Raw genomic sequence first — 19,192 nt, forward strand, 5'->3', positions numbered from 1 at the left:
CACACTGAATAGATACACAAGTTGTTGTGTTTTCCTATTACAATACACCAATCTTTACATTCCTAAGACAGGCCTATTTCCATTCCACCAGTTATCTTAACACCTTTATACCTTCAACACTTGACTGATGCCATAATACCATAATAGTTTAAAAAACACAAGTAGCTTACTTGCCACTGGTCTAGTAACGCCAGGTTCTTGGCAAGTTTTGAGTTTGCAGGCTTGATTTCGGTGGTAGTCTTGTGAACATTTTACCCTGTGGCACCAGCAGCCATGCTCTCAGAGTCAGAAAGCTAGTCGAGCAGAGAGCCTCCCTGTTCTTTTTGTTCTCGCGTGATTGTTGTAGCCAATGAGACTGGCAGATCTAGGTCTGTATGACTGTGCTGGCTAATACTCTGTTGTTAAGGGGAACTTTAGAGCTGACTAGATTGTCAAGTGGCATCAATGTCACCCAGTGTAGCAGGGCATCACATGATGTGCTCTGCAAAAGTCAACATTGTGTTGTATTTTGGCTCTCCCGTTTTGGAGAACTGCTAGTGTAAAGATGCCAACAGAGCCATTGTTAGGAAAACGCTGTAACTTTGAACAGAAATAAGTTCTACTTTTAGAACTTCCCTCAAAACTCATCCTGAATACATGAAAAGAGTCGGATTTAGCGTACTCCTGTTTAAACCTCCTATTTCTCATTGTTTAAATAATAATTATTTATTTGACTTTCCTGAATGCTTTTATGTAATGCACATAGTCAGTTTTCAATCACTGGAACAGGATTTTTTATTTATTGTTAAAGAATAAAGGGGGTAAATCTCATTTATTTATTTCAAATCAAACAGAACAACCCTCCTTTTTATTCTTTGACATTATTCTGGCAGTTATCCATTATTCTGGCAGACAAACATCCATTGTTTGTCCAGTTCTTTGAGTATTGACAGTTCAAATGGACCACAATGGAAACAAGCCATTGGCTTAGTTTTTTGTGTTTTTATCAATTTTGGTGTTTTTAATTAGTCGTACTGTTGTACTTGAAGTTTATATTGACGATGTCAATATGGAGATATGATGGGATGATGGTTTTTGTCATCTTAGAATGACGATGTCATTCTGTTGTGTTTTATCGGTTACACAAGTTTTGGCTGCTTGCAAGCCAGGGAATATAATTTTAGACAGCACCACAAGATGAAGCATGGAATGGTACCAGGAAATGTATATAAAAGTTTAATAAGCATCCTTCAGGTGGGGATAGATATGGACGTTATGGCTATAATAGCCTATATGTAGGACTGTCAGTCCAATATTGTAAAATGAAAATAATAAAATCACTATCAAAATAATTCATAAAAGAAATAAAAATGGATCCACCGCAGCTGCACCTGATTGTCCATCCTACATAAACAGCCTGTGTGTGTGTGACATTGTGGTGTCGGAACAACAGCCGTATTTCTCTCGTCCCCCGCTGTGGGTAGCAGCACCATACAGTATCCAGATAAATATCAAACATGTTGGAAAATGGTTGGGTGGCCCCTGTGAGCAAGATTGAATTAAGATTGAATCTTTGAACCCTCACACTGACTAGACGATATTTATGCCCCGAGATATGCTCCCGATCTAGGCTGGGGTAGACACGCCCCCCCGATACTCGGGGGAGTTGTTTCAGACCCTGATTATCTCGTGTCCTATGGTCACCTTAAGCCATAGGAAGGACTTGGTATGTGGTTACATCTAGGGAAGGTGGCCTGTCATCTATCAAAATTAGGTCAATATGACTCTGAAAACTCTAGTGTATTATTAATTTGCCCTGCAATAATTTGCTTCCTGAACTTGAGATCTAGGCCACAGACCTTGGATCTCTTTTCAGGAATACTGCCTGTCATGACATCAAAGTGATGTGATTCACTCACATCACTTTGATGTGAGTGAATTCTGTGAAATCTGCGAATTTGTCAAAATGGAATCCATAGGGGCCCTGCAATATTTGCACACTCAAACCTTTTATATAGGGTGGAATCCCAGCCAATAATGGGTATGCCTAGCCTTGTTACAGTGTCCAACACTAACCATGATTTATTTTGAGTAGAAGCCTGGGGATTGAATTTAGTCTCAGATTGTACTAATGATGATTACATTATGTGACGTTGCTCAGTGTGAACTTTAGAGTAAGCCTCTCAGGACATAAAAATCTGTGTGGGAATGCAGGGATATGTGACTGGCGTGGTGAGAAGTGACGTCTGACTCTGGAGTCACTGCCAGGAAGTAAACAAACCAAATATCCCTAATAACCAAGTTCAATGACATAAACTTCTCCCTCCACTTCATGCTCACTGAAGCATCCACCATTGTTGCCAGATACATGTTTGACTGGCCCTATAGAAGGGTAAGGAAGCGTTGATTGTCTTCCATGTTTTCCACATCCTGAAACATACTCCACGCAAGTATGTATGTGGAATGTGTCACCTGAAAATTGTAAAGCAGCAAGAGCCTTAGTAGACATAAACTGAATGAATCTGGCTTTCATAATATAGCAAGTTGTACATCTGTGAGGGTTTGTGGTGCATGCATTGCATGTTTCAGGCTTTAGTCTACACCAGGGGTTCTTTACTGTTTTATGCCACGACCCCATTTTATGGGGCAAAGTTTTTGTAGTCTTTATTTATAGTGCAATTTCAAGTGGGAATAAAGAATATCTCCAAATAAAAGGCCTTATTATATATGAATATTTATTAGAAAATGAAATTGAAGCAGTGATTCCTGTGGATTTGTAGGCCTATATTACCAATAAAATGAATGAATAATATTGTAGCACTGCTGCAAAAGACCCGGTCGTGAGGTAGTTTTCTTGCAGCAGCTTGTCTCCTGCTCTGCTGAGCTGTAGAACAGGGTTCGACTCCAGCTCGGAGCACTAAAACGCTACAATATCAATACAAAGCAACAGTGTTTCTGTGCACACATGCAGGGCCAGATTAACCCTTCGTGGTGCCCAGTGCTACAACCTATTAAGGAAAATGTTCGCTTCACCAACGGGGGTGGTGCAGACGTGGTTCACTCACTGCTTTAGTGAACTCTTCTGCGCCAATTTACCAATTTACCGGTGTTAATTTAACTCTGAGAGGGTACAAATGGAACCAAATAGGGTCGGTACATTTGGTTCCATGCATTTTACCCTCTTGGAGTACTAACACCCAACACAGCTCTTTTAAGAGCCAGCCCAACATAATTACTGCTAAATATATCGGTTATGACTGTCTTTCCTGTGTTGCTGGTTCCCTGTGTTGGTTGAGTTGGGTGAATCAAGGAGTCAAGTGGGCGTCTTCGACATCCTCTTCGTGTTGGTTGTGACCCAACACCCCATCCCCGTTTCTTTATGTAAAAAAAAAAGAAAATACAATTCAGTTGCCAATGCGCGACCCCAACAGCACCTTACCGCGACCCCACTTTGTTTCGCGACCCATCGTTTGAGAACCGCTGGACTGGTCTATACAGATGATCACACAACTCATTGGCAATCACAGCTGTTGTTGTCCAACTAGTGTTATTAGCAGAGATCCATCATTATTACTGCCATCATCAGCACACTTCAGGAAGCCTTGTCCAATGGAGGGGCTTGGTGACAGTGGCACACCCCTCCCTTTCTCCATACATCTCTCTCTTGCACTTTCTCCCTCTCCCAATCTCCTCTCTGCCTCGCTCACTTGTCTCCCTCTCTATCTTCCCTCCCTCCCTGGATACACACAGCGACCGTTTTGCCTCTAAAGATTCCTCTGCAGCGCTCTGATGCGTGCACCACTGTTGGTGTTTACCTCCGCTGGGGATGGCGTATTTAACAAGTCTTGCGTCTGTTAAAGCAGGGGTGCCATGATGAAGAGGTTTGTGGCTATAGTTTTGCGTGGCCTGGTTAGCCTGTCCAAGGAGCACCCCATCTGGGCAAAGGAGCATCACCGGCTACCGAAGAAGGAGCACAGAAAGAAACGGATGGCTGTAAAAGGAGCTAAGAACACACGCAGACGCAACTTTGTCAGGGCGGTTAGTATTCTTCACAAGTCTAGGTCGCTGGCTTTCTGGCGTTTCCGTCTTTAAGGTTGGCATTCTCTGCAAGTCTGTGTAGTGCTGTGTGACGACTTGTCTTGTTGTAAAGGTACAGCATATGGGCTGTGATTGTTTCATGTGTCCGTTTGTGTTCTGTGCATTTTAGGCTCTGTGCTGTTGACTGCATGTGTGACTGTGAGCTCAGGCTGTTGGGAATGACTGCTTGTGCCCTGATTGATTGATCAGATGTTCTTGAGTGTAGACAATCATTTTGGACATTCAAAACATTAGCCATACACCATGATGGGGAAAGAATGAAAGAAAGAGACTTCATTGCAGGAGTACAGCTTATGATGAGCTGCTTTTGTGTGTGCCCCCTCCCTCCCTTTTTTTCTACCATTTTCCTCAACTTTATCAAATTGAATGCTAACCTATATGGCACAAATACTTGATGCATACTGTATATCATCAACATGTACATGCATGGAATATACAACCTGTTCCCATAAAAAATGTGCCAGTCAATCATTTTTGTATAATACTGGATGTTTTTGTATCTATACTAGGCTGTTCTTATCACAATGCTTGTGACACTTCATTTCAATTTCCCCCAGGGATTAATAGAATATTCTGTATACAATTCCTGCATAACAGCCCCTCATCACTCAACTTATTTTGCAGTTAAGAGCAGGGAGTTGTCTCTGCCTTTAGTTATGCCCTACATTGAGTTAAGTTTGCAGTGGATCACTTTTAAAATATACTATGGAATGGATAATGTTTACATCAAAGTATAGCTTATCTTAAGTGATGCATGAGATTAGAAATGTGCTGCAATAAGCAGTAAAACACTTAGATGTTGGGTATAGAGAGAGATTTGTGGAGCCTTCAACTAGAGTGACGTGCATTGGCTACAAATGCCTTCTGTGTTCAGTTTTTAGGTTTCTCAATGATCCCAGTTGGGATCACAACTGGGATCACTCAGTTCTCATGATTAACCCAGGCGGTCACTGATTGAGTTAGTGCTGAGGTTCTCAAACTCTTCCATGTCAAGGAGGACCCCCCAAAATAATCATAGTCTTTGCATTTCCCGCTCCCTTCCAATTTGCCCCCTGGTGCCCCCTGACACACAGCCCCACCTCCACTTTGAAGACCTATCAGTTAGCGTGTTGCTGAGCAAGCGCAATTGATCATGCCAGGCGGTTGCATCATCACATCAGCTTGTCACTTTTTCTTAAAGAGGCTACTTAGGTGATACGCTACAGACAGATGAATGATCTTATGACATTGGCATATATAAAATACAATTACAATCCTGTTACATTTACACCAGAAAGTGGGGTCCACATACTCATTTTGTTACAAACTTAAAAACGGCAATGGAATAACTACTTCAGATTTGGTACACGTAAAACATTACTGCTGTGGAAAACCAGCTAATGATTTCTTCCTTAATCCCCTGCTGTTCCTTTGATGGGAGTCTACCAAAGATGGATCCATACAATTTGTCCTCTACCCCATTTACTCTATAGATTTGGATGTGAGCTGTGAAATATGTACTGTAAACTGTGCAAAGTATAGTGTAAAATGAATGTGCTACAATGACATTATTGCTGTAGATTTGACTGTATTTTCACTCAAAGCAGAGGTACCATCTCTACATGTTCTGTACGGCAGCTTGAATATGTACATACACAGAGAGAAACTTGTACAGGCAAGTTTTTACCTCAGAAGAGCTCTAACCTCTCTTTTCCGCCATAGAAGGTCGTAATCATAGTAAACAACAACTAGCATGCACGTGTACACAAAGTATGCAGCTAAAGTCAAACATTAGAAACCTTCCATGAGTGTTTTGTTAAGTTTAACCTTGTGTCAGATTGAGCGAGGTACCATCCAAAGTTAACAGCCCATTTAACTACCGTAATTCAGGAGAGAATGATTATTACCGATAATGTAGCAGAATGGATAAAATGTCAACCCCCAAAGGTGGCATCCTTCTCAAGCTCCCTCGCATTGCCTGAACCTCTGTTATGTTTCAGATGATATTGACGGTGTACCTCAGCGATGGGGAGCAAGCTGTGACTGAGGTGCCCATTACCCCAGAGACGACATGCCGTGATGTAGTGGAGTTTTGCAAAGAGCCTGGGGAGAGTGGTTGCCACCTGGCTGAAGTATGGCGAGGCAATGGTAAGTCACAGGTGGAAGTGTGTTGTGTGTTGAACACAGCCTGTAGATTGCTTTTACCCCCCGTAATACATTGTTTGCCAAAAAAAAGAATGGAACATATTAAATGTCCATAAAGATATTGAGATGCATTCATATTAATTAATTAACGTTTATGTAGGAATCGCTTGCAGCACAGGTTTGTGGTAGGTCGGAAAAGGTCAGAGTGCCTTTGCGAGCTACAGCACTGTGTCAAAACACAGTCCACACTGTCCAAAGTGCTACTCCCATCACCAGTGTCCCATCCAACACACCCCTGTCATCAGCGTTTTTGCTTAGGGGGCCACTCCCCTGGTGTGAAACAACAACCCAGCCAAAGGCTTTATTAGCCAGAGTTATGCAATCTTGCTTGGCTGGTGCGTGACAATGCGACTGTCTGCTCGCTTGCCACAAACCACCCTATCCATGTCTCTTGATCTTCTTCGCTGAGGGCATGTATTCAAGGCAGATTTTTTTATTTTTTTTTTAAACGTTTTGTTTATTCGTTTTTGTTATTTTACATACTCATAGGTAGTACAGACACTTATTGAAGCAATTAAGCAAATAGACAGAGTATCTCCAAACAGTGAGAGTAAGATATAAACAACATCCGAACAAAACAAAACAAAAAACAGACAACACTCACAAAGAAAATAATAACAGACAACAAAACAAATACACAACGTAACATTTCCAAAAACATGTATGTATATAGAAAACAGTCCATGATCTATCATCGAGTTAGGCACAGGTCATTGAAAGCAATTGTACATGACAGTGAGGTGATAAGCAGGCACACACCAAGGGTTCATCATATATCAGATTGGATACTTCCATATATGCAGGTTACAGACTCATTCAGGTTCCGTTGGGGGATCGAGTGCAAGATTATCAACGTGCGATAGAAAAGGCTGCCATGCCTTATCGAATTTTGAGATAGAGCCACGCAATGTGTATTTAATTTTTTCTAATTTTAAAAAGTATAGTATATCACAAATCCAGCGGGAATGGGAGGGTGAATATGTTTTCTTCCAATGGGTCAAAATAAGACGTCTCGCCAACAAAGTCACAAAAGCAGTATTCAAGGCAGATATAGCTTATAACCTCAGTAGCAACTAGCGATACAGTAATATTTTAAAGTTGAGCACCAATTACTTTACGGAAAACAAAACTTAAGTGAATATGGATAAACATTTGATTTGAGAACATTGTTGTTTCTTTGAGTATGCATATAACTTCAACATCAACTCTAGCTGTGACTTAACTCCATGTCCTTTTCTAAACTGTTTAACGCACAAACAAACAAGATACTATATAAAGTTCAAGCTGTAGCGCACGCGCAGATATGCCCATGAGAGGAAGGGAGGGAGAGGCATAGCGGGACGGAAAGAGCCTATTTCACCCACACAATAACCCGGCCAGACAGTGCTGGCCACCAGAACCTGAACACGATGATCGACAGCGCAAGAATGCCACATTTTCTGCTCGTAACTAATATACCGGTAACACTGGATCCAGGCAGAAGTAAACATCTCATGCGGAATACTGAGGCTATATTTGTATCGAGTTGGATCTTCCTAATGTTATTCATTTCACAGAAGTATCCTTGCATATTCCTATTAATTGACTGTTTTCTCCAGTGTTAAGCTTAATGTGTATACTGCATCACGCAACGGTGCTGCTTGCCAAAAAGGCTAGACCTACAAACTATCAACAAGTTGCATTGTGACTCAATGATAGCTTGTAGACATTACTATGGAGTGAGGTTGTATTGGCCTAGATATGAAGTGTCCATAGTGCACAAATAGTATAATGCTAGAGTGTGCAGAATATGGGGGGAGAATCATTTAGACGCACAAAATATTGAAGATATTAAAATTCTAATTATTAGAATTATGTGCAATGTGCTTTGAATGCTACCCATTCCAACAACAAATACAAGTTCATATCAAGCACTGAATCAATCAAAGGAGAACAGTCCATTTATAACCTTGCTTTAAAGGCAACTGCTGGTGGAGATCTGCACTCACGGAGCATACCTTTTCTTTTGTCATCAATACAAAAGTCAGAGAGTTCCTCCACCATTGGCCTGTGCAAGCATTTTTTTTAAATTAACTTTTAAAATTTCATGTTACATACCGGTACAACATAGCACGGGGGAAAACTAAAATGGAGTTGGCATTGGAGCACAGAGAGCAGGAGCTTCTAAATCGTGCAGAGCCAGCAGTCTGAAAAAACCCGATCACCAAAATCAGTCTGCTAGCTGTTGACAAGGTGAAGGAGGTCATTTTCAAACCAGGGGCCTTGAGTTTGACATGTGACTCAGAGAAGCAAGCAAAAAACTAACTTGAGGAAGAAATAAAAACAGGTTGAGGAAAAAAACAAAGGGTGAATCTGTTATAAATAATAAATTAGCTGCACTGGATATATACTTTGCAGACCTCACTCTTAACCATCTTAACTACATGAACCCTAATGTCCTTATTCTGGGCAATGGACATGTTATAATAGGCAAATATTCATCAAAAATAGGCAAACCTTATGCAAAAATAGCAGATCTCGAAGCTTGCGACACGTTGAGAGCTTGTAGATGAAGTTTACAATGTATTGAGGGTTTAAGTGGTTAAGTGCTTTGCAGCAGATTAAGGAAAAGTCCCCACTTCTTCATCATGTACCTCATACTGCAGTATTGCTGAAAGTGCATTGTGTGTGTGTGTGTGTGTGTGTGTGTGTGTGTGTGTGTGTGTGTGTGTGTGTGTGCGTGTGTGCGTGTGTGCGTGCGTGCGTGCGTGCGTGCGTGCGTGCGTGCGTGCGTGCGTGCGTGCGTGCGTGCCGGGGGGGCGGGGGGGGGGGTCCAAAATGGAAATGGCTGTAACCACATTTCCCTTGCATTTTTTGCTCTCCCCACAGAGCGAGCTATCCCCTTTGAGCATATGATGTATGAGCATCTGCAAAAATGGGGCCCTCGGAAACAAGAGGTGAAGTTCTTCCTCCGGCATGAAGATTCGCCCACCGAGAGCAGTGATCAAGGTGGGTAGTCAAACACAATTCCCTGTGCTTTGTGCCCTTTGTAATTATAGCCAGTCGTGTCTAAGATGTAATTTAAATTTGATGTAGGTAAGCAAGTTGTCAGGCACTGATTGTCAGAGAAGCTGCGGGCGAGGCCTGACAGTGCATATCAAAGAAATGAGACATGGGCTGAAGTATCTAAAATCAATTTAAACAATCCAACAATGTTCTGTCTTTTCCTGCAGCGTTTGAAATAATTTATGAAAGAGTCATTCCATCTTTCTGAAAAAGTTTAAGATGGGTACTTGCTGTAGTCAGCAGTGGTTGTCCCATTTCTTTAATGCTTTACAGTACTGTCGCACATCATCGTGTGGGTGAATTTAACATTTCCTCTGACAAGAATACGCACGTGTGTCTGAGTTTCTGTGAGAGAGACCTACCTATGTCTGATTGCCTGACTGTGTCACTTTGCAGGGAGCCAGCAGTCTCAAGAACAGACCAACCGTAGAAGCGGAAGCACTGGAGAGAAGCACAATGAGAATGGGGTAGGAATGAACTGCCATTTAGCTCTTTGTTTTTTAAATCTTTATTTTACCAGGTAGTCACTTGATATTAATGATCTCTTTTTTGAGGAAGACTTGGCCAGGCAACTGTTCAAGTTGTTGCTGATGAAGGTATTTCACACTTAACGAGCCGCTTTCACGGCAGTTGCAGATTTCAGTCGTAAATCAATTCATCCTTCTATATACTTAGTTGATTGGAGTCCCCCAGGATTCTATACTAGGCCCCCTCCTGTTTTGGCTCTATGCTAATCACCCCAGAATAGGGACACTAGGTTTTCATGTCATTAAAGCTGGAGGATAATAAATGCTGACCAGCAGCTTCGGCAGGCTCTAGTCGCTTATCTGCAATTGGGATTAACATTGGGGGAATTCTCGCCAAGTGAGAAAAAAGCTTTAGCCAAGTGCTGTGAGTGTGAAAAGACTGTATTCGCAAAAACACAGTAAAACGCATACCTTAATCATGACTCAATTGATTGGCCAGTCCTCAATTACACATCATAAAACTGCATAAAAAGTAGTTGTATCACAAAAATGTGTTGCAGCAAAACCTTGAGGAACAGCCAAACATATTTCAAAAGACCCTTGTCAGACTTAATTCAGGCATAAGTTAGAGATGTATATAGTTGAGGCATGAAATGCCAAACTTTGAAGTTAATTATCTTATGTCATCTAGTAAACTTAATGTGGGGAACTGAAATGGCTTGAACCAAGCTTTCATCCTTCTACAATAAATTGTTCAGAAGTTATGTACAATATATTCAATATTCACCTTCTTGACCTTGACTTTTGACCACTAAATTGCACATTCTGCCAGTTATTGAGTTAGAGAATGAGAATTGAGCTGCAATGCAGCAAACAGGTCTCTGCAATGGTCAAAAAAGGTAAACAAGAAATGTAGTTTTCCTACATCCCCTGAAAAGAGTTCAAATCCTACAACAAGACTATGTCTCTGTCTACATTAATCCATTAAGACTGGGAACGCATCTGTGTCATTTTAAGATTTCTTTGGCTATTCATTTTTTTTTTTTCAAAAATAGCAGATCTACAAGCTCATAGAGTGCCGCGCTATGAACTTGTAGATCTGCTATTTTTTAATAGCCCAAAGAAATCTGAAATGACACCGATGCTTTCCCGGTCTTAATTTAGTATTTGAGACTTTCTCTTGACTATGCCACTTTGGTAATGGCATAGCTCACTAACCCAGGCTTAAGCCAATTAACTGGAGCAGGTTCAAAAGCTTGCGTGCCGCATCATGCACGGCTGGGAGTGTGATGGATGCTGATATGCATTTTACACTCCTCTTCCTCAGCTCAGGCCATGACAGGAGGTAGTGGTGCAACAGACGGTCAATCTCATTAATCATTTTAAGCGATTATGAAAGATAATTGATTTTGATAAGAATAATGGATTTTAGCTGAAGAATGTTAAATGTTGCTTTTTTTCCTTTTCAAAATAATAAAAAGGAAACATGGCAGATTTTTAAATGTCCTCACTTCATCAATAAAACTAATTGAAAATGGACTGATCTGTAGCAGCAGGCTACTCTTACTATTCATAGCGTTTTTTCTTTTTTATTCAGTTATTGTTTATCGTAATTATTGGTTATTTTTTATGTAGTTTTATTTCTTTTATTTAGACTACTTTTCCGAGATGTATTTCCTTGTTTTAAGTTGATGGCCATTCCCATGCATTTCATTATGCAATGTGGGCAATAATAAACTTCACCATCAATTAGCTTGTCCCAGCATTGTAGTTTTCATGTACATTGACCTGTTTTGTATGTTTTATATGGGGCTTAAGTTGTTTGTCTGGCCAAATTTGCAGTACCTGTCCCATTTCCTGATAGTGCTAAAATATCCCTGTCAGAGGCACTCTGTTGTACTGTACACTGCATCATTTCAGCTCCGTAGCTGTAGGATAAATAGACTAGGATATGAGTAGGCCTTTGATAAGAGCAGCCGCTGGCTTGGTGTCCTCCCTCTCCCACCATCTGTCCCAGATTCCACAATGGAAAAAATGTTGTGGTCAAGGGATCGGAACTAATTCAACCTTAATGGGGGTGCAAACCGTTTCGCCTAGGAGAAGCGATGTGTGCAGTTTTGTGTTGGTGTGTGTGTGTTTGCCCGCAAACATCAACAACAACATTGTAGCAGCATTGCACACGGCAGCCATTGTTAACTTAAAAATGTAGAGTTGGAATTAAAAAACAACAACATCATGAAGGAATTAATTATATGGATGCTGTAATGTCTACAGTACACATACTATTGTAATATGTCTCTTAACCCTCAGCTAAAGCCTAATTTATACTTTGTCACACAACAGTGTTGCATGCCAAAAATAACAGATTTTCAGTAAGCAACACTGTTGTGCGACAAAGTATGAATTAGGCTTAAGAGCAGGCTTAAGTAACTCAAGCACAACCAATATCGTTCCACCAACCCATAACCGCCATGTCACCTGCCAGGCAAGCTGGGGCTAAACTTGGCTACATCATCACCAATATATAGCTTCTGTCTAATTTAAGAAACTAGTTATTATCATCTCCATGGATAGCCCTGCTTAGACCCCTAAGTGCTGAGGTTTGCCGTTATCCTAATGCCATTTCCAATCTCTTGATTTAGAGGATTATAACATCCAGCCCTTTTTTGATGATGTAACAGGTCTAAGAGGATCATTGCTCTGGCTTTTGCACAGGCCGCTGTCCAAACCACAGTCTTTCTCACAACATGCCGAGCTGAGTGGGTTGCTAATGTGTTGTAGAGTCAGAGTGCATATACTGTAACTGTACACAGAAATGCCTTTGGGGACTGGTACATTGGACACACTCACACATTACAGTTTACAATGACACAAACATTATCATTAACTCACTTTACTCAACATCCATATGCATACATAATGTGCTTATTCTCAACACATACGCATTGCGGTTGGGCGATATGCAGGGTGGAATCCGCCAGTGATGCATGCTTCGGAACTTGTGGAGAGTGGAGACAAGTTAATAATAAGATTGTTTGTTTTGGGGGACGGTTGATTGGCAGGCTTAGCTGTGCTTGCTTTTTTTCCTTTTCATGCACTACTACATTAGGTTGTTTCACTCTCTGTCGCTCTCTTCAGTCAGAGAGATGTGTGTCTCTCCCTCTCCTCAGGGGATTTTCAATAATGCTGGGATGCCAGAGTGCGTTTGAGCGTGGCTCTGTGCTTGCTAGTGGCTTACCCCTACCCCCCTTCTCTCTGTGTCTCTGAGTATGGCTCATCACGCCTCAGTTTGAGTCAACCACCGCCCCACATTTGTTCCATATTAGCTTCAATAATTCTTCCTGTTCTCCCTTGGGTGACTATATTCCACTTCCAACCGGGTCTCATTCAGAGAAATTTCTTTCGAGCATACACTTGAGTCCTAATGGGAAAGGCCTGATGGTAAGGAACTGACAGAATGTGAAAACATTATGGGAATTTTACATTGGTAAACTCGATAACTGATCCACTTACTTTTTGTACCCATTTGCTATTGCACAGTACGTAGCCCATCACACACAAAGTCACAAACCAAGCTAGATGTTGCACATGTCCTTACTTTGTTGACATGGTGGAGGGATTTCCTGCTCCATCCTCCATGTGACTGGACTACTTTACTGCTCCTTGATTACCCACAATATGCAGTCATCCAATCAGGGTTTCTTTTTTTTGTGTTGAAGGGAGTGGGCAAGGTTTGAGCTTCATAATGATAATGAACGTATCCTCTGATAATGAACGTATCCTCTGTTTTTACAAACGGGGTTACAAAGTGCTTTACTGACCAAGGTAAAAAAGAGCAGCAATATATCAATGCAACCATGCTTACTGTCAAGCATTATAACTGATTTGCAAGAGAGTTGTCAATGATTATTCTATTTGCTAGTTTCAAACCCACAATACTCTGAAGGAGTTTCTAATGACTAGAGGTTTGGGACGCTAGACGGCCCTCACACCTACTTGGCACTGCCGTTCCGACCGATGTCTGAGTCACAGTGTCAGGGCTTTGTCAGAGTACCCGTTTGTACCCGTCTGTGTGTGTCCCTTTTGTGCTCATATTTGGCGATGTCTGTCTGTCTACCTGTGTCCTTTTTATGCCCATTTATGGAGATCCCTGATGTCATTAGTACTGTATATGCCCGTACCCTGTATATTTATTGGTTGGATCGGATATCCATATGTGCACATATATGGACATATCGGTCAGATTCCCTCGAGTCCATGGCGATGCGTGAGCCGAGTTTGAAGTCGGTCAGCCCCATATATGCACAGCAGTCAGATCTGTGGACAACCAGATCTCCATATACTGTATGCCTTTATATGGGCGTATCAGGTTTGTTTATGGTTTTGTCTGAGTCATAGTGACATGCCTATATATGGGTACATGGGGTTTGTTTATGGTTATGTCTGAGTTGGAGTGGCGTGGCCGTGGTCCTGCCTATATATGGCCATATGGGGTTTGTTTATGGTTATGTCTGAGTCAGAGTGACGTGGCCGTGGTCTGCCGGCTCTACCTTAAGCTACTTTTAATGTAGTATACAACATCAAAAGGATTTCTGAATAAGCACCATGTTTTGCTAAATGTTATAGAGGTCCCTTCATTCCATCAAAAAAAAGAATCACTGCTGCGAATGACTCACACCAAAAGTCACACCCCAAGAGCCCATGCTCTTCATCAGATTCTGATGTCTTCATCAGACTCATTCCAGCATGACATTTACTGTAGAGCATGAGCTCAAAACGTCACTGCTGTTGGATAGGGATGCCACAATCTGATCTTCAGCCAATTCGAAATTCGGACAGCCCTGGCGAATATTTTTCGATTATTCGACAGTGCCGTTTTTTGAAAAATATTTTTCAAAAAAAAAAAAAAAAACTTTTTTTTTTTTTTTTTTTTTTTTTGGAAAAATATTTTCGCTCCTGTTTTAGCATTATTACGGTCATTTCCGGGTTGCGCGGCCCAATTATCAGTTACGTTAATGTTTGGGCTGGGATGCTTTCCAGCAGGGGCCTCAGTGCGGCTGCAGAGTTCATGTTTGGGCTGGGCTGAAACAGTGAAACGCTCTGAAACTGTGGCCATTTACAATTATTAAGACTATAATATTACTATTATTAGTATTAGCATATATTTTGATTGAAACTAAGGCATACAAAAGTAAAAAGTAAAAAAAAAAAAAAAAAAAAAAGTAAAAAAAAAAAAAGAAATCTTAAAAAATAATAAAAAATATATATAATTAAAATCGAATTTTAAAAATCATTTTCGATTATGAAGACTGTAACGAATATTCGAAAATTCGAATATTCGGTGGCATCCCTACTGTTGGATGTGCCAATATAAATTGCATTTGAGAGAGCTACAGTGGGGGGACCTTCTTTTCATCTTTTATCATTGTCTTCCTTTGGTCCAGCACCTGCCTTAAATGGTTTGTGGATGTGCACAACTATTAGGCAATAAAATAATAGTCATAATAATAAAGGGTAAAAGACAATAGGAGAATCCATGAAACATAAGTGCATAAAAAGAGAAAACAACACTAATCAGGTAGTAAAGGCAAGTCTATAAAAGTGTGTTTTGTGAAGTGATTTAAAAGAGAACACTCTGCTGTAACATGTACTGTAACATGCTACAGTACCTCAGGACATTTTTGTAAAAACCTCCATGACATTGTCCCAACTGTCTCCACCACTCTTCTCTAGTGTTTCTCACAGTTGCAACTGAGGGCCCCAGGAATCCTTGAAAAATGTCCCCAGGGCTACCTAGCAGAAGGAAGCACTATACATCTCATATATTCCGCTTTGCACAGCAAATTAATTATATTGGGGTAGATTTTATAAGCATGTAGTGTAACCTGGATCCTGCATATAAATATGTTGTGTTTTGTTAAGAGTCTGTTTTTGCTGTGCCATGGCTGGCTCCCTGGTTCTGTTAGTGAGTACTGTGGGAATCCAATTATCTTTGTTGATCCTTTGCAACCCAGCAGTCTCCTTTTACGCGTGATGTGGTATGAAGCCTGTGTCATGTGTGCAAACAGAGATGGACTTTCCCTCACAGCCTTGACTCCTCTGCTCAGTAATTAATTGAGTCAAGTCACCATTAATAATAATGCATTACACTTTATATAGCGCTTTTCTAGGTACTCAAAGTTGTTTTACAGAAACAGATTAAAAACAACCTTATTCATACATTAATGTCATACTGGTAATAATAACAGTAACCTGACAGTAGAGAAAGGAGAGACTGCATGGTGTACTTTCTGTATTAAGTCGTTGCCTTGTTGAACCTGTAAAAAACTTTTTAAATCACTTCTACAAAAAATAGTTTTTTGTTTATTCTTGGAAAGCTTGTATTAAACATTTTTATTGGTTGCTTTGTTTACAACTATTGTCTGTTAAAGGCTGCACTGACTGCACTCCATATTGTGGTATGTTGAAATATGCTTTTAAAATCCAATTCAGTTCCTTGTGTATGCGTGATGTATTGACCCACATTCTGTAAAGGCTTTAGCGTTGGATTTCTTTCCTTTTTTTATGGCCCATAATAGCTGGAATTGTATATACAAAACAATATCCTGTATTCTCCCCTAACTGCTTGCCTGGCATTTGTGCTCTACTAGCCATGGGCTTTAAAATAGTCATATTATGTGGCTGTTGTTAATACTGTATAGTAGATTGACGTGAGATGTTTTGACACAGATGAATGGTGGCATATACTGTAATGCCTTGGGCTTCTATCATCTACTTTATGTCAGCCCTCATGGCTGGAGGTGGACATGGTTGTATCCTTTGGAAGTGTGTTGTTATCATAGCAGTCACTGCAGAGGCCATGCCCTGCTTTGGAATATTACTGTACAAGTTGTATCAAAGCTACAATCTGGGACTTATTTTAATGATAACAATTTGTACTCTGTCATGCGATGGTATCGCTTGCCGAAAATAGCAGATCTACAAGCTCACAACACATCATGATGTAAGTAACACCGTTGTATGACGAAGTATAAATCAGGCTTTAGAATTGAAACACGGTATGATCATTTATTATTCCAGTGGTTTATCTTCAGAAAAGACGTCGGCTAATAGCGATATGTGCTTTACTTTGAAATCACAGTAATAAAAATTCCATACCGTCCCAATCCTAGTTGCAATTACTTCTCTCCGTCGGGACAGGAACATAGAATTATGAATCTATAAATGTATGGGTCTACCCGAGTATTGAGGTTCATGACATATTGTTTATGTTCTTTTTTTATGGCACACTCTTTATTGCACTGTCTCCATCTGTCATTGTGCCATGTTGATTCAGAATGAGAAATAATGTAATCTTGCTCCGAAACACAAAAGCCTTTAACAGCTGCTCTACTTTGAACAGAAATTTGATGAGACTGAAGTTCTGTTAGACACATTCATGTATACTTATATACCAACCAATTACATCTCAGAGATGAGACTGATCTGCAATGCTTGCTGAAAAACGAATACTATCCATTGCTCACAACCACGGGTACTGCTTTATTCCAGTGCTTCTCCATCTTAACATTGTGTTACCTCTATTTTTCCCTACTTGCTTTAACAAATCATTTTTTATGGAGGTCTTTCACAGTTGCGGAGGTTAGAACATGATTTCTCCCATTTATACTTTAGAGTACTTGTCTTGCCCCATAAGACGGGTTTCTGAACTATCAATAGCCCACCAATGAGACGCAGAGTGAGTAGAAGGAAAATGTGCCATCTTATAATGAGCATTGGTAAGAGAAATGTATATGAAGATAAGGTTGAAAATGGGTGAAGTGGCTGCATTGATTTCTTTGAATATATATATTTTTAAAGCTTCTGGGGGTCCCTGGAACAAAATATTTTGAGATGGGGGTCGGTGGCCAAATACATATAATTTTAGGGGTCCTTGACATTAAAAAGTTTCACTGATATAGCAACATACGTTTTTTTCAGAAAACTGTTAGGTTTTAGAAGACATTTGTAGAATCGGCCTCAGATCTTAACTCATTCACTGGCAGACTTATTTCTGGCTGCGTTTGCCCACTGCCAGCGATTTTCATTTTTCTTACCTTTTCAACAGGTCACAGAATATTGTCAATTCTCGTCCTTGGCAGTGAATGAGTTAATGGGTTAACTGCTCACTCACCTCGCAATGCACTCTACCAATCCTCCTCGCAATCCACTCTACCCCGGCAGTGGCTCAGGGGTAGAGTGGCCGGGTGTAGTGAACTGGAACACCGCAAGGTTCCCGGTTCGATCCCGGGGTGGGGCACTCCCCTAGAGTTAGTGTTGAAGTGTCCTTGAGCAAGACGCTGAACCCCTAATTGCTCCCGATGAGCAGGTTGGTGCCTTGCATGGTTTCCTCCGCCATTGGTGTATGAATGTGTGTGTGAATGGGTTAATGGCACAATCAGTGTAAAGCGCTTTGGATAAAAGCGCTATGTAAATGCACCATTTACCATTTACCATTTTACCATTCTCTTGTGTTTGTTTAGGTGGCGAATCCACGTGTGGAGCTCACTCTCTCAGAGCTGCAGGAAATGGCCACAAGGCAGCAGCAGCAAATAGAGGCCCAGCAGCAGATGCTTGTTGCAAAGGTAACATCACTTCTTTGTTTGGTCTGAATTTGTCCGCAGTGTGCCAATGGCCTTATTTTATATTGCAATTTATCAGAATAGGCGGCTAAGTATTAAGAGGTGCCCCACTGTCATATTTGGTCATGTTCCGTCAATTTGTGACATTAACTGTGTCGATTGATGTCAAAACGTTTTGATTAAATGCAATACTTTTCTGTCCCATTCTCAACATGCCTGAACCATTTCATAGGCTGCATGCTTCCATCTTCACAAAAACAATGCATATTTGACCTCTAAACTTTACATTTACTATGACGACTAGGCTAATTGACCTACTAATTAAAATAATGTCTGGAAACAGGGACACCTACTTATATCACCCATGGGGTTTCTCTTTCTCAACACCACTACAATTTAGAGGATTGGGAATCATTATACATTATGGAAGAGTTGATATTACAGTCGTCATGACAAGCCATTCACATGTTAATTGTCCATTCAACATAATAGATGCCATGTCAAAATACATACCTTCCTAGACCTTACTATTAACAGTCCCTAGTCTGTTTATTGCCTTTGTTGTGTTGTTTCCAAAGTGGGCCCACTTGGAGCCCTGCAGTCATTTGGAAAGCTGGTCCTGTCATCGTCTATTTTAGGAGCTGAACTGGAGCAAAGCTCAGTTGGATACACTGTGTACAAATCTGTGCACTCTCTCAGAGTTACAAATGGATAAATGAACACTGAGGATTTTACTGTGTTGAAATTAGTAGAGTGATGATGTAAACCTGAAGCTTTCCTCAGCTTCACAGACAGATT

At 40.7% G+C, this 19,192-nt stretch overlaps 1 protein-coding gene across 2 annotated transcripts in view; it reads left to right on the plus strand.

Moving 5' to 3' along the window:
* Positions 1-19,192, plus strand: part of ppp1r13bb (protein phosphatase 1, regulatory subunit 13Bb) — a 39,276-nt gene that overhangs the window by 3,342 nt on the left and 16,742 nt on the right. For both annotated transcript variants that reach the window (XM_084083303.1, XM_084083304.1), the window contains exons 3-6: positions 6,057-6,204; positions 9,130-9,249; positions 9,703-9,773; positions 18,296-18,397. In XM_084083303.1, the coding sequence (XP_083939429.1) occupies positions 6,057-6,204; positions 9,130-9,249; positions 9,703-9,773; positions 18,296-18,397 (441 nt within the window). The remainder of the gene's footprint in view (positions 1-6,056; positions 6,205-9,129; positions 9,250-9,702; positions 9,774-18,295; positions 18,398-19,192) is intronic.

This window comes from Gymnoscopelus microlampas, assembly GCF_963454915.1.
Source record: "Gymnoscopelus microlampas genome assembly, chromosome: 16".
NCBI lineage: Eukaryota > Metazoa > Chordata > Actinopteri > Myctophiformes > Myctophidae > Gymnoscopelus > Gymnoscopelus microlampas.